This window comes from Hyperolius riggenbachi, chromosome 4 (assembly GCF_040937935.1).
Source record: "Hyperolius riggenbachi isolate aHypRig1 chromosome 4, aHypRig1.pri, whole genome shotgun sequence".
NCBI lineage: Eukaryota > Metazoa > Chordata > Amphibia > Anura > Hyperoliidae > Hyperolius > Hyperolius riggenbachi.
Window position 1 is genome coordinate 193,393,426 of NC_090649.1, and position 14,227 is coordinate 193,407,652.

General features: G+C 45.1%; 1 protein-coding gene across 2 annotated transcripts in view; it reads left to right on the plus strand.

Annotated features, from left to right (window-relative positions):
* The first annotated feature begins 3,299 nt into the window (after positions 1 to 3,299).
* The window catches only part of LOC137571674 (probable cation-transporting ATPase 13A4), a 131,479-nt gene continuing 120,551 nt past the window's right edge, over positions 3,300 to 14,227 (plus strand). For both annotated transcript variants that reach the window (XM_068281171.1, XM_068281172.1), the window contains exon 1: positions 3,300 to 3,425. In XM_068281171.1, coding sequence (XP_068137272.1) covers positions 3,363 to 3,425 — 63 coding nt within the window. In that variant the 5' untranslated portion in view covers positions 3,300 to 3,362. The remainder of the gene's footprint in view (positions 3,426 to 14,227) is intronic.

Here is a 14,227-nt window from a genome sequence, read left to right on the forward strand (position 1 = left end):
GAAATGTGCAATGGATTATGGTCAGCTGGACCCTGCTTCTTCTGATGCAGTACTATATGCACCAGAGGAGAATTCTGCAATCTGCATAGCTAATCAACCTAGGCTAAACATCAGTGGGAGGGAAGGGTTACATTCAATAGATAGATAGATAGATAGATAGATAGATAGATAGATAGATAGATAGATAGATAGATAGATAGATATAATATATATCCTCTATAATAAAACCCTAATGTCTCTGCGTCCCATCCCTGCACTTCCGATGCGTGTGTGTGTCCCGTGTTTTGCGCTACTGCATATGTGCAGGGAGGGATGCAGAGACTGAGGAGAGCTGAGGAAGGATGGGCGGGTGGTGTGTGCACACGTGGCGGGTTGTCGGCACGCCCGCGGTGGGTGCTTGCACGTCGGGCGACGTGCGCACGCGTGGTGACTGCGGCTGTCACGGGGAGAGTGAGAGGGAAGGAAGGGAAGGGGAGTGGAAGAGAGGGAAGGGGATTCAACACAGTCCTAGAGCCTGTTTTGAAACGGGCTTCCGGTCTACTAATATATATATATATATATATATATATATATATATATATATATATATATATATATATATATATAGCACCAGCATTTTTTGTGCCACTATACAACAACATACAGGGTATAACAATACAAAATAAACAATATGACAGTTAATACAATACAATGGCGGGTTGCCACTGATGCAGTGAACAAATATACTACAGATTTTACACAGGGGTGGGAGATATGCACACACATTACTCAGCATTGTGAGATAAAAGGGGAAGAGAACCCTCACCAAAACTTACTGTCTAAAGGTTTAATGATAGGACAGTAGGTAAAGGGAAGCTGTGTATGAGATGGTAGAAATGTTGGTCAGTGGCCGAAGTTCCCCAGGTAGGATAGTATACTTGCCTGAAGAGATTGCACCTAAAGAGAGTAAGTGTGGGTGAGTGGCAGACGTATTGAGGGATGGTGTTCCAGAGGAGGGGAGAGAATCAAGGGAATTCTTTTAACCTTCCGCGCCGCGCAGAGCCCCCCCCCCAGACCCCTGCGCTGCCTGGCCTATCAGCGCCAGGCAGCGCTAAGGGGTGGATCGGGTCTCCCTTAGACGTCACGATGTCCATGACGTCGGTGACGTCATCCCGCCCCGTCGCCATGGTGACGGGGGAAGCCCTCCAGTAAAATCCCGTTCTTTGAACGGGATTTCCTGATCGTCTATCGCCGGAGGCGATCGGAGGGGCTGGGGGGATGCCGCTGAGCAGCGGCTATCATGTAGCGAGCCCTAGGCTCGCTACATGATTTAAAAAAAAAAAAAAACGGCAGCGCTGCCCCCTGGTGGTTTTTAATAGACCGCCAGGAGGGTTAAGCAGGAGTGAGAAGAGGTGACCAGAGAGGAAAACAGGAGAATATTGTTAGTAGAGTGGAAACTGCATCTAGGATGGTATCTGGAACTACATTTATTTAGATAAGAAGGAACTTGGTTTTGGGAAGAGCTTTGTAGGTGAGAGTGCCCTCAGGGTAACTGGCAGCCAGTGAATGGACTGACAGAGGGGAATAGGGCTGGAGAAGTGGAGGGAAGGGGGGGAGGGGTAAGTCGTGAGTCGTGCAGCCGAGTTCATGATAGACTGTAGCGGGGCTAAACAGTTAGGGGGCAGACTGCTTAACCTCCCTGGTGGTCTATTAAAACCGCCAGGGGGCAGCACAGCACATTAATTTTTTTAATTTTTTTTTAAATCATGTAGCTAGCCTAGCGCTAGCTACATGATAGCCACTGTGCAGCGGCATCCCCCCTCCCCTTCCAATCGCCTCCGGCGATCAGAGCAAACAGGTAATCCCATTCAGAACTTCGCCATGGAGAAGATTGGGATGATGTCATCCAAGTCATGGCACATGGGGGAGTTCCTGATCCACCCCTTGGCGCTGCCTGGCGCTGATAGGCCAGGCTGCGCAAGGGGTCTGGGGGAGGGGGGGGCGACGCGGCGCGGCGGGTAGCGGCAAATCGGCACGGAGCGGCGGCGATCGTAATGTACACACAGCAAGAAAAGTGCTAGCTGCGTGTACCGAAAAAAAAAAAATTATGCAAATCGGCCCACCAGAGAAATCCTCTGCTGCGGCATAGCCCGAACTCAGTTCGGGCTTACCGCTAGGGAGGTGAAAAGTATATATATATATATATATATATATATATATATATATATATATATATATATAAATACATACATATATATACACAGAAGATTTTCTGATGCTGAAATCAGGAAAATTACCCTATACATTGTGGGTATCTTGATTATATTTTACTACAAGTACTACAAGTGCTTTGTCAGTTAATTGTTTGCACAGTGTGTTAGTCCAGACCAACAAACAAAGAAACAATAAAAATCAATCATATGTATGAGAAACAGAATCCTTTGTAAAGTTGATTAACTAGCAGTGTGTGAGTGAATGGACGTAGAACAGATATTATCAAAGTGCTCACAAAATAAATGAGTCTGACTGAAAAGAGCCCAGGCAGAAAGTCTGACATCCTTACGTGTATTTACATTAGCTAATTATCTACTGGACTACAAGAGTTTGCTAGGAAAGGAAACTTTTTAGTAATCTTTTAACAGACTTTATTGTTTTCTTGTAGCTAAATTAAGGGCCCGTTTCCACTAGAGCGAATCTGCATGCGTTTCCTACATGCAGATTCGCTCAACCAATACAAGTGGATGGGCCTGCTTCCACTTGTGCGCTGTGCGCTCCGTTTTTGTGTGCGGGGAAAATCTGCACGGCAGAGCCGTCAGAATTCGCTACCCGCACACTGCTATGCCATGTATTTAATAAGAAATCGAATGCCTTTTTGTTTTTCCCCGCGATTACGCGTGCGATTACGCATAGGAACACATGTTAATTTAAACAGGCAGTGACATGGTTAAATTCGCATAAACCCTTACCTATGCGGAATTGCATGTGGAATCGTGGCAAAAAACGCATGCGGAATCGCACCAGCATGCGATTTCGTCCACGTTGATTTCCTGACGATTCCGCAACGCACTAGTGGAAACGGGCCCTCACACTTACAGAAATATATCCTTGCTACCTGTGATCTTTTCAGCTTATGCAGACTGGTAAATAAAAGAAACAATAACAGATGTCGTCCAAGGACACAATGCCAAGCTCAGGGTAGTGTACACATTCTCTCTTATTCAAAGAAGATTATGCAAATGTTAAATCAGGTACCACCCTGAAGTTCATCATAATCATCCTGTGAAATGTTGAGTAATCAGAAGTTTATGCAACAATGCCTGCACTGTGACTGAGAGTGAAGGAAGGAACCTGTGTGGACTTTAGAAAGAACATCCTATGCAGCTATGGGAACACCTGTGCAGGATGGCTTCAGAGCATTACTTAATGAAGGGGAGGACAATGAGATGGTAACTATAGTCTATGCAGAATTAACTATAAATACTGTACCTGCAATGGTAAAATACTGTTACTATGCTTTGATTTTAATCAAACACATTTAGCATTGCACATGTCTATATTGTTTGGGAAGTCATTTTGACCTCCTTCTTGAAATATGCTGATTTCTTTGCTGGAATGCCAAATACTCTGCTTTCAGTGCTTATTGAAGAACTCCCCTGGAACAGGTGTGCATATCAAAAGGTGAAAAAAACCCAGATCTGTATGCTTATACCAAGTTAATGATTTAGAAAATAAATATAACCAAAATACTATCATTACAGCCAGAAAAGGATGTCAGGCTTCATAGCTCTCTTATGATATGTGTTCAAAAAGTATAAACAGACATGTGGGGAGAGTCATCTGATCTTGCAGTGATCTCATTTTTACACTTGTTTGACTTTGGCAAATTCCTGTTCTGCCAGTTAGTAGTCTGGAGTTCTTGGAAGGCTAATTTAGGAGTGCAACATGTCTCTGTTGCTACACAGTTAGCAATCTGATAAAAGTTGACATTTTCTTAATACATGTCTTGGAATAGCATAAGTCATCCCAATAAGTGATGCTCGTAATGGCCGATTTTGACTTTGACTTCACCATCATTTTTTCATACTTTTGATTGCACTTGTAATTTCAATTATGAGTGGAATGGATCATCGTTTCGATTCCATTTTGGAGTCATAGTTTTGTGCATTATGTGAAATCATTGTCGTAATTTTCAGCTTTAATTATACTTGCATTGTATGTACACTCATATTATAAGTCATACAAACATAAATACATACGGTCATCCTATACAATAAAATGCAAGTGTCGATGCGTCCGTCCGTGTGTCAGTGCTTTTTAGCACTGCGCATGTGCAGGGACAGACGCAGAGACACTGCCGAGAGCCGGGGGAGGACAAGACCAGAAGGGGCCGACGGGTGTGCGCACATCACGTGCGCGCGCGTGGCGGGCGGCAAAGTAAAGACAGACCTAGCCCGTTTTAAAACGGGCTAAGGTCACTAGTACTTTCATAACAACATACATGTATTAATAAAATGTTCAGATTGTAGAAACAATGAAGTGGAGTCCCCCCTCCCAAAACCTCCCATTGTCTACCATGCAGACTGGGATAGCCAGAATGCGGAGCCCCAGCTGCGTGGTGCTCTACACCCTGAGTTATACTAGCCCACATGGTCCATGGGGGCTCTGGAAGAGAGGGATGGCCAAGCCTCCCCCTCTCCCCCAGTGCCCTTACCCAATCCATGGACAAGGAGCTCTTCCCCATCTCCAGTGCCCAGGAGGAGGTGGGGGCCGATGACACCCTGGCGGAAGGGTTTATGGTAGCATCTGGGCGTTCCCTTTTAAGAAATGGACCCCTGGATACCTGCCCCCTCCCCAGGTGAAATGAGTACAGTATAATGAGTACCCCTAACCCATTTAGAGAAAGAGTGAAATGTAAATAAAAATGCCACTATGAATAAAGCCCTTTAATGTTCTTAATTAATAATAGATACTTACCTTTAAGTTCCCACACCAATATGGAATACCCTACAAAAAGGAAGAGTCAAAGCTTTCCCCTCCTTTGCAGCGCACTCTTTTCCAATATTTTGAACATTCCCACTTCATACTAGGGTATAGGAAAGGACGTACCGACACCATCAGATGAGTAAATATAAGCTCTTTATTGTAGATTGACAGCTGTCATAGCGACGTTTCAGGGTAACCACCCCTTTATCAAGCTTAGCTGTCTGAAGTCAAAGAATACTAACGTATACCAGGTTTATATATGCAGCATACATCAACAAGCAACCAATCAAAATATATGTACATTTTTACCAATCATATGGTCCGTCCTCAGAGCGGACCTGATGGGAAACTAGCAAGGTTGCTTCCTATAGGACCGTTTGAATATGCCCCCCCCCCCACAGTCTCCACATTCACCAATGGCAGCAGCGAGGAGGAGCACCCCTTGGTCCTGGCACGTCATGCAGTAACACCCAGCTGGCCGCCGCTCCGGCGGACCTGATGGGAAACATGCTGACGTAACGCGCACTGGGCGGCGCAAGGCGCCGCTGTGCACGTTGCCAGGACAACAGTAAGCAGAAGCGGCGACGTATCGCCGCTCTGCTCTGTAGATGATGCAGGGGGCGCGTCCACCACGTCACAGCCAATGAGAGAAGACTCTACTCGTGTCCCCTAAACGTACAAACACTGCATTGTAATCTAGTAAATAGATATTACGGAGGGGAAACCCATGTAACTAGAAACTGTAAGCAGTCTCCTGCAGATAGCAATGCCCACAATATTATGACCTATAACATCCTGGCAATCTACAAGGACAGGGAACATGGTGGGGACCACAGGAGTGTTGTGACATGTCTTTATAATGAACTGACAGCATAATTTTGTGGATTAACACAGAAGGAGGCACCAAAGGAACAAAAGACACAAAATCAATTATTCAAATAAATGGTATGAGATCTAATTCACGGTTCAAACCGCGAGGTTCCATAGTATCTAATCTTTTGATCCAATAAGCCTCCCTATATAGCAATCTCTTAACCCTATCACCTCCTCTCCTATGTGCACTCACTTGTTCGATAATTAAATATCTAAGCTGATTAGCCTGATGATTGGCCTCTTTAAAATGAAAAGCATCAGCTTGGTCGGTCAAACATTCTCTAATTGCATGTTTATGCGATGAAAGACGTTTTTTTATCTTCTGAGTTGTCTGTCCAATATATAATAAGCCACAAGGGCATTTCAACGCATAAACCACAAGGGTAATATGGTCACCCCTGATAACAGAACTGCTATATAGGGAGGCTTATTGGATCAAAAGTTTAGATACTATGGAACCTCGCGGTTTGAACCGTGAATAAGATCTCATACCATTTATTTGAATAATTGATTTTGTGTCTTTTGTTCCTTTTGTGTCTCCTTCTGTGTTAATCCACAAAATTATGCTGTCAGTTCATTATAAAGACATGTCACAACACTCCTGTGGTCCCCACCATGTTCCCTGTCCTTGTAGATTGCCAGGATGTTATAGGTCATAATATTGTGGGCATTGCTATCTGCAGGAGACTGCTTACAGTTTCTAGTTACATGGGTTTCCCCTCCGTAATATCTATTTACTAGATTACAATGCAGTGTTTGTACGTTTAGGGGACACGAGTAGAGTCTTCTCCCATTGGCTGTGACGTGGTGGACGCGGCCCCCTGCATCATCTACAGAGCAGAGCGGCGATATGTCGCCGCTTCTGCTTACTGTTGTCCTGGCAACGTGCACAGCGGCGCCTTGCGCCGCCCAGTGCACGTTACGTCAGCATGTTCCCCATCAGGTCCGCCGGAGTGGCGGCCAGCTGGGTGTTACTGCATGACGTGCCAGGACCAAGGGGTGCTCCTCCTCGCTGCTGCCATTGGTGAGTGTGGAGACTGTGGGGGGGACATACTCAAACGGTCCTATAGGAAGCAACCTTGCTAGTTTCCCACCAGGTCCGCTCTGAAGACGGACCATATGATTGGTAAAAATGTACATATATTTTGATTGGTTGCTTGTTGATGTATGCTGCATATATAAACCTGGTATACATTAGTATTCTTTGACTTCAGACAGCTAAGCTTGATAAAGGGGTGGTTGCCCTGAAACGTCGCTATGACAGCTGTCAATCTACAATAAAGAGCTTATATTTACTCATCTGATGGTGCCGGTAAGTCCTTTCCTATACGCATGAAGAGCCAGAGTGTGGCTGGCTTTACCATGGCACATCAAATCAAAGCATATGAGGAGTGCTTCACCATTTCTACAAATTACTGGCTGTACTACACATTGTGAAGGCACCCTTATTTTGGCAGCATGGAGGACATTGATGTGGACTCCCCTACCTTTTCCTACACTCCTGAGGAGACCTCACGGATTATGTCTCAGGTATCCACCGAAGTGTCGTTCTTGACAGTGGCAGTTGAGAAGACTATCCGCAAAAATATTATTAAGGTGGCAAAAATGCATGCTACACTGGAATTACATGCTAATACTCTTGCAGAGTACCATCGTGTTAAACGTATCCCACGAGGACTGAGATCCAATGTAGCACCTATTATGTTTCCAACAGACAAACCGTTTTGCCATAAATGGTCCCTCATCTGGAACAAGGCGTCATTTGATGCTATGACACTCACCATTGAGAAAATTCAGGAGGAACTTCTGAGACTAACATCTCAACGCATAGCGTTAAAGGATAAGCTTAAAACCTTGGTCTCTGTGGAGGTATATGACCAGTTCTCCTCTGAACTGATGACGATGATTGATGTGCATCAGAAACAGATTGAATCCATTAAATGGGAGAAATTCTTACGGGATGAGCATGATTATAATATGGGATACGTATATTCTTGGCAAAGGCCTATACAACGACCAAGGCCACCACGTAAACCCAGACAGGGAGAGCCAGTAGATAAAAACCATGAGGAGATCCTTTGCCAGATTCCTCGGACCCCTATACTAGCTCCTCTCAGGAGGGTTTTTCGGATCAGGCCACAAGTCAGGAAGGACACGGAGGGGGGGCAGGAAGAGGAGAAGAAGGAGGAGGAGGGATCGGAGAACGCCTACGCTCCCGACAATTGAGACAGCCCAGAAAATGACCGTTGTTAACAACTCCTCCGTTACCCTGACTCCACCACAGCTATCAGCACTCAATTATGGTTTATCATTTTCTCCTACTAATTTCCCTGATCCACTGGAAGTTGACATAGAATTACAGCGTTTTTTTCGGACAATCAAATTGAAACATTTCTTTTCTGTCCCACGACCTTTTGGGGATGCACAAATTACAGATTCAGAGTCTCTGACACTAAGGGACACTGGATTACGATTTAAAAGTAAATTCCAACCAACATCGTGTCAAATTATTGATCCTTTTATCAAAAAAGTTCAAAATGAAGTGGACTCATTAATTCGTAAATCAAACCTTACAGGTTGGAGGATAAGACCTAACATCAGTAGATTAAGTAGATTAAGGAATTGTCATCTAATCCGATGATCACAATTAAACCAGCCGATAAAGGCGGAGCAGTAGTTGTCATGGACACTGAGAAATATCGCAATGAGATCCTACGCCAATTATCAGATATATCGACTTATTTACCTATTCCCTCCAATCCTGTTGATAACATTCAGATTAGATTCACCAGATCTTATTAGAGGCAAGATCTAATGATTTGATTGATGAGAAACTTGCAGAATATTTGGTTCAATCATGTCCTATGACCCCTGTTATTTATATTTGTCCAAAGATACACAAAAGCCTAAGTGACCCACCGGGCCGGCCGATTGTGGCAGGCATGGACTCTGTATTGGCCCCTATAGCCAAATATCTAGACCAGATTCTTAGACCTTATGTGATTTATTTAACCACTTGCTGACCGCACACTCATACCGTGCAGCGGCAAAGTGGTAGCTGGAGGACCAGCGACGCAGTTCTGCATCGCCAGGTGCCTCCCTAATTAATCAGGAAAGGCCGCTCGCGCGAGCGGCCGTTTCCTGTCAGATCACGGAGCGGGTCTCCGTGAATAGCCTGCGAGCCGCTGATTGCGGCTCGCAGACTAAATGTAAACGTAGGAGACACATGTCTCCTTTGTTTACATTGTACGGCGCTGCTGCGCAGCAGCGCCGTAAGGCAGATCGGCGATCCCCGGCCAATCAGCGGCCAGGGATCGCCGCCATGTGACAGGGGACAGCCTGTCACTGGCTGCACAGGACGGATAGCATCCTGTGCAGCCCCGATCACCGGGGGGAGCAGGTAGGAGAGGGAGGGGGGAATTTCGCTGCGGAGGGGGGCTTTGAGGTGCCCCCCCCCCGCAACACCCAGGCAGGCAGAAGAGATCAGACCCCCCCTGCACATCAACCCCATAGGGGGGAAAAAGGGGGGCAATCTGATCTCTCTGCCTGCTACCTGATCTGTGCTGGGGACTGCAGAGCCCACCCAGCACAGATCACTAAAAACAGTGCTGGTCCTAAAGGGGGGGTAAAGGGTGGGTCATCAAGTGGTTAACGTCATACTTGAAGGATACACAAATGTTCCTCAGTATTTTGCAAAAATATGCCTCCAATTACTGACGAATGTTTACTTGTGACAATGGATGTTGAGAGTTTATACACCTCCATCCCACATGACGGTGGGATGGAGGCTGTACGGTATATGCTGGAAACAGCATCTGATATGTCTAAACAACAGGTTCAGTTTATATGCAAATTGTTGGAGGTAGTTTTGAAAAGTTATTACTTTAGATTTGAGGATCAATTCTATTTGCAGATACGGGGTACAGCTGTGGGGTCGAATGTGGCCCCGTCTTACGCTAACATCTACATGGGTGTGTATGAAGAAATGTTTGTTTATTCTAATTATCTTTTCAAACAATATGCCCAACAATAGTTTCGATATATTGATGACATATTTTGTGTGTGGGCGGGGCCACATTCGACCCTTCTTGAGTTTACCGATGAATTAATGACTAGATGTACTGATATCCGACTTACAGTCCATGCCTCCATGAAACAGGTTAGCTTTTTGGATACACTTGTTATGATTCAGGGTGACAGACTGGTGACTGATCTCTATGTTAAGCCCACGGATGTGAACTCCCTTTTGCATTTTGGGAGTTTCCATCCGTGGGCTACTAGGAGGTCCGTGCCAGTAGGACAATTTCAGAGAGTGCATAGGATAGTTGGAGATAGTGGAGTCAGGTCACAGAGATTAGACGAGATGCAGAATAAATTTACTGATAGAGGTTATCCAGAAGAAATAGTTACAGCTGCAAGAGATGGGGTTCAGTGTGGTGATGACAGGTGTGTGAGACGTAAAGATACTAGTCAGAGATTGCCCTTTGTTAGTAGATATAATACCCAAATTGACAACATAGCCAAAATAATTAAAAGACATTGGTATTTGCTTGCTAATAGCTTTCCAGAAATTGAACAATTTAAAAATCCCCCTATCTTTTCCTATAAAAGGGCGCCTAATTTGAGAGACCGGTTGGTCCGCGCTGATAGAGAATTTAGTTCGATTGGTCGGTCGAAATCTAATCGCAGGGGTACGTTCCCGTGCATGAACTGCGTACATTGCAGTTCTGTTATCAGGGGTGACCATATTACACACCCCCATAAGGATACTACATTTCAGATACGTGATTGCTTTACATGTGATTCAGCATATGTGGTATATGTGTTGAAATGCCCTTGTGGCTTATTATATATTGGACAGACAACTCAGAAGATAAAAAAACGTCTTTCACTGCATAAACATGCGATTAGAGAATCTTTGACCGACCAAGCTGTTGCTTTTCATTTTAAAGAGGCCAATCATCAGGCTAATCAGCTTAGATATTTAATTATCGAACAAGTGAGTGCACATAGGAGAGGAGGTGATAGGGTTAAGAGATTGCTATATAGGGAGGCTTATTGGATCAAAAGATTAGATACTATGGAACCTCGCGGTTTGAACCGTGAATTAGATCTCATACCATTTATTTGAATAATTGATTTTGTGTCTTTTGTTCCTTTGGTGCCTCCTTCTGTGTTAATCCACAAAATTATGCTGTCAGTTCATTATAAAGGCATGTCACAACACTCCTGTGGTCCCCACCATGTTCCCTGTCCTTGTAGATTGCCAGGATGTTATAGGTCATAATATTGTGGGCATTGCTATCTGCAGGAGACTGCTTACAGTTTCTAGTTACATGAGTTTCCCCTCCGTAATATCTATTTACTAGATTACAATGCATTGTTTGTACGTTTAGGGGACACGAGTAGAGTCTTCTCCCATTGGCTGTGACGTGGTGGACGCGCCCCCTGCATCATCTACAGAGCAGAGCGGCGATATGTCGCCGCTTCTGCTTACAGTTGTCCTGCCAACGTGCACAGCGGCGCCTTGCGCCGCCCAGTGCGCGTTACGTCAGCATGTTTCCCATCAGGTCCGCCGGAGCGGCGGCCAGCTGGGTGTTACTGTATGATGTGCCAGGACCAAGGGGCGCTCCTCCTCGCTGCTGCCATTGGTGAGTGTGGAGACTGTGGGGGGGGGGACATATTCAAACGGTCCTATAGGAAGCAACCTTGCTAGTTTCCCATCAGGTCCGCTCTGGGGACGGACCATATGATTGGTAAAAATGTACATATATTTTGATTGGTTGCTTGTTGATGTATGCTGCATATATAAACCTGGTATACGTTAGTATTCTTTGACTTCAGACAGCTAAGCTTGATAAAGGGGTGGTTGCCCTGAAACGTCGCTATGACACCTGTCAATCTACAATAAAGAGCTTATATTTACTCATCTGATGGTGCTGGTACGTCCTTTCCTATACGCATGAAGAGTGTGGCTGGCTTTACCGTGGCACATCAAATCAAAGCATATGAGGAGTGCTTCACCATTTTTACAAATCACTTCATGCTAGGGGAAATGAGGGTAATTATCACTATTCATGTGGCGATAGTCTCTAGGAGGTTGGGACTATGACGGAATCTTGAAGCTCCCTTTAAAGAGCAACTGTCAGGCTGCAGAAGCTAATTTAAACCTCTATTCTCCTGTGTTAAACAGTTTAGAAGGAAGCCAAAAAGCCATTAGTGAAGATAAAAATCTCAGTTACCTTTGATGTGGGCTTATCAGAAAAGCTGTTAGACCTAAGAGGACGCAAGCCGCATACTATACTGCAAAGCATTCTGGGGCCCTCCCCTCGGCTGCTAATGAGACGTTACAGCAGCTTGTAATCAGTCCAGTGCGTAGCACTGATAAATCTCTGGGCCGAGTACACTGCAGGAGTCAGCTATTGTTCCTAGCCACATGGCTCATTAATATTCACTGCACACTGTGTTATTCAGTACGAGCTTATCTGTGATCAGGAAGCAGGCAGGACATGACGACACATTTGACAGAAAAACATGGAACCTGCCATGAGCTGTCAGGAGCATCAATCTCTGCATATACTATATAAAAATTCTGTGAAGTACAAACGTGGACAGTGAAATGCATATGTAATGTAAGTACAGCCAATCTTTAGCTACTGATATATGTGTTTATTTTCTCTGAGACCTTATACCTAACAGCTCCTCTTTAAGACACCAAGGAATACACTATCTCCTAAGTGAAATGAGTATTGGGTACAGCTTACCCATTCCCACAAAGAGTTAAAGGTTAAAAAAACACAAATTCATAAAACATGCTTTGTTTAAATAAAAACAAGTTTTAACTTCCCTTTTACTAATGATGCCTTGGAAGAATCCTTAGAATAATGGTCCCATGCCAATATCTTCGGAGTAACAGCTCAATGCCAAAATCCTTAGAATAAGTGCCCAGTGTGAATTACAATCCCACAGTGAGAAATGTGCAGGTAAATGCAGGTGAATTACCATAATTAATATCCCACTGTGAAAATTGGATGGTTCAGGTTGCAACTTGCAGGCTAAATTTGTGTGATAACTGTCACTCTGCAAAAAACTTTCCCAGGCTAAATTTTAGAAAGGCAAGGTTTGCACTTGTCAAAATTGCATGCTTTTTCCTCGCATACAAATTTGCATTTGTACAGCCAATGTATGTCAAGGGGATCCTTCACACTTAAATGCAAATTACAAATGCGGGAAAAAACTCACAGCACTGTAGCATAATTTTGCCTATTGTATGCATTTTATCATTGACAGTCAATGGCTATTGTTGCATAATAAGCATATTGTAAGTTATAACACACACAAAGGCATACAGGTGAAACTCGAACTTGTTTTGGGTTAATTAGCTGATTAGAGTCTGACTCTTTGAGCCTAGAATATTGAACTGTAACGATTGTGTAACGATTTGTGTAGCAACACAGACGTCTGATTATGTGGTGATCTGCAGAATCACCAATAATACAGACGCTATACCTGATTATGTGGCGATCTGCAGTATCACCAATAATGCAAATATAGCTGACAGAATAGCAAGGTGTATAGTGCTTGGTGCAACAGTAACGGATGAGTTTAATGAGACCTCACCATGAGAGGAGCTGGTGGGAACTATCAGAAACAGTAACTGAGTAGCTTTAACTAAACCTCACCAGAGGAGCTGGTGCAGGGGCGCCTGGAGGCACAGGCACTACAGGCAGCCGCTTGGGGCGGCATGTCTGTCACTAGGCACTGGCCACATTCAGTAATCTCCCCATTTTGAAGCTGAGGCTTGTGCACGCTGCAGGGCTCGCCGCTCCCAGCGTCCAATTGCACAGCCTTCACTCGCCCCTTCTCCCCCCGCTGGCCAATAGAGACAGAGCAAGCACGCTCTGCCCCTCCTCTAAACTCACCCCTTTCTGGCTTCCATAAGAGCCACATGCACAGTGCAGTGTCTGTACTGCCTGCGTGTGGCCTTAAACTACGCCCCCCGCCATTCCTCATGCTACCTTTCAAAACCCTATGTTGTTCCAGCATGGACACAGGAAGCCCCACCTCCCGCTGCTCAGAAAAAAACGCTGCCCTGCTCTCACCAGGAACCTAAGCAGTGGAGGGGAGCGTGGCTTCACAAGATAAGCCCCCCACCTCTTTGCTCAGGAACATCCCCGCTGCCTGGGTAATCAGTAGTGGAGTGAATTGCCGGGTAAAGCCCCGCCTCCTGATCGAAAGAAGCCCCACCCCTGCTCGGAAGAAGCCCCGCCCCCACACGAAGGGACTCAGAACTGTAGAGGAAGTGGCTGCTGGCTGCTGTAATTGGAAGACTGGATGGCTGCAGGTAGCTGGAAGCCGTGCAACATCCGGTAAAAAGTATATCCCGTCCTAT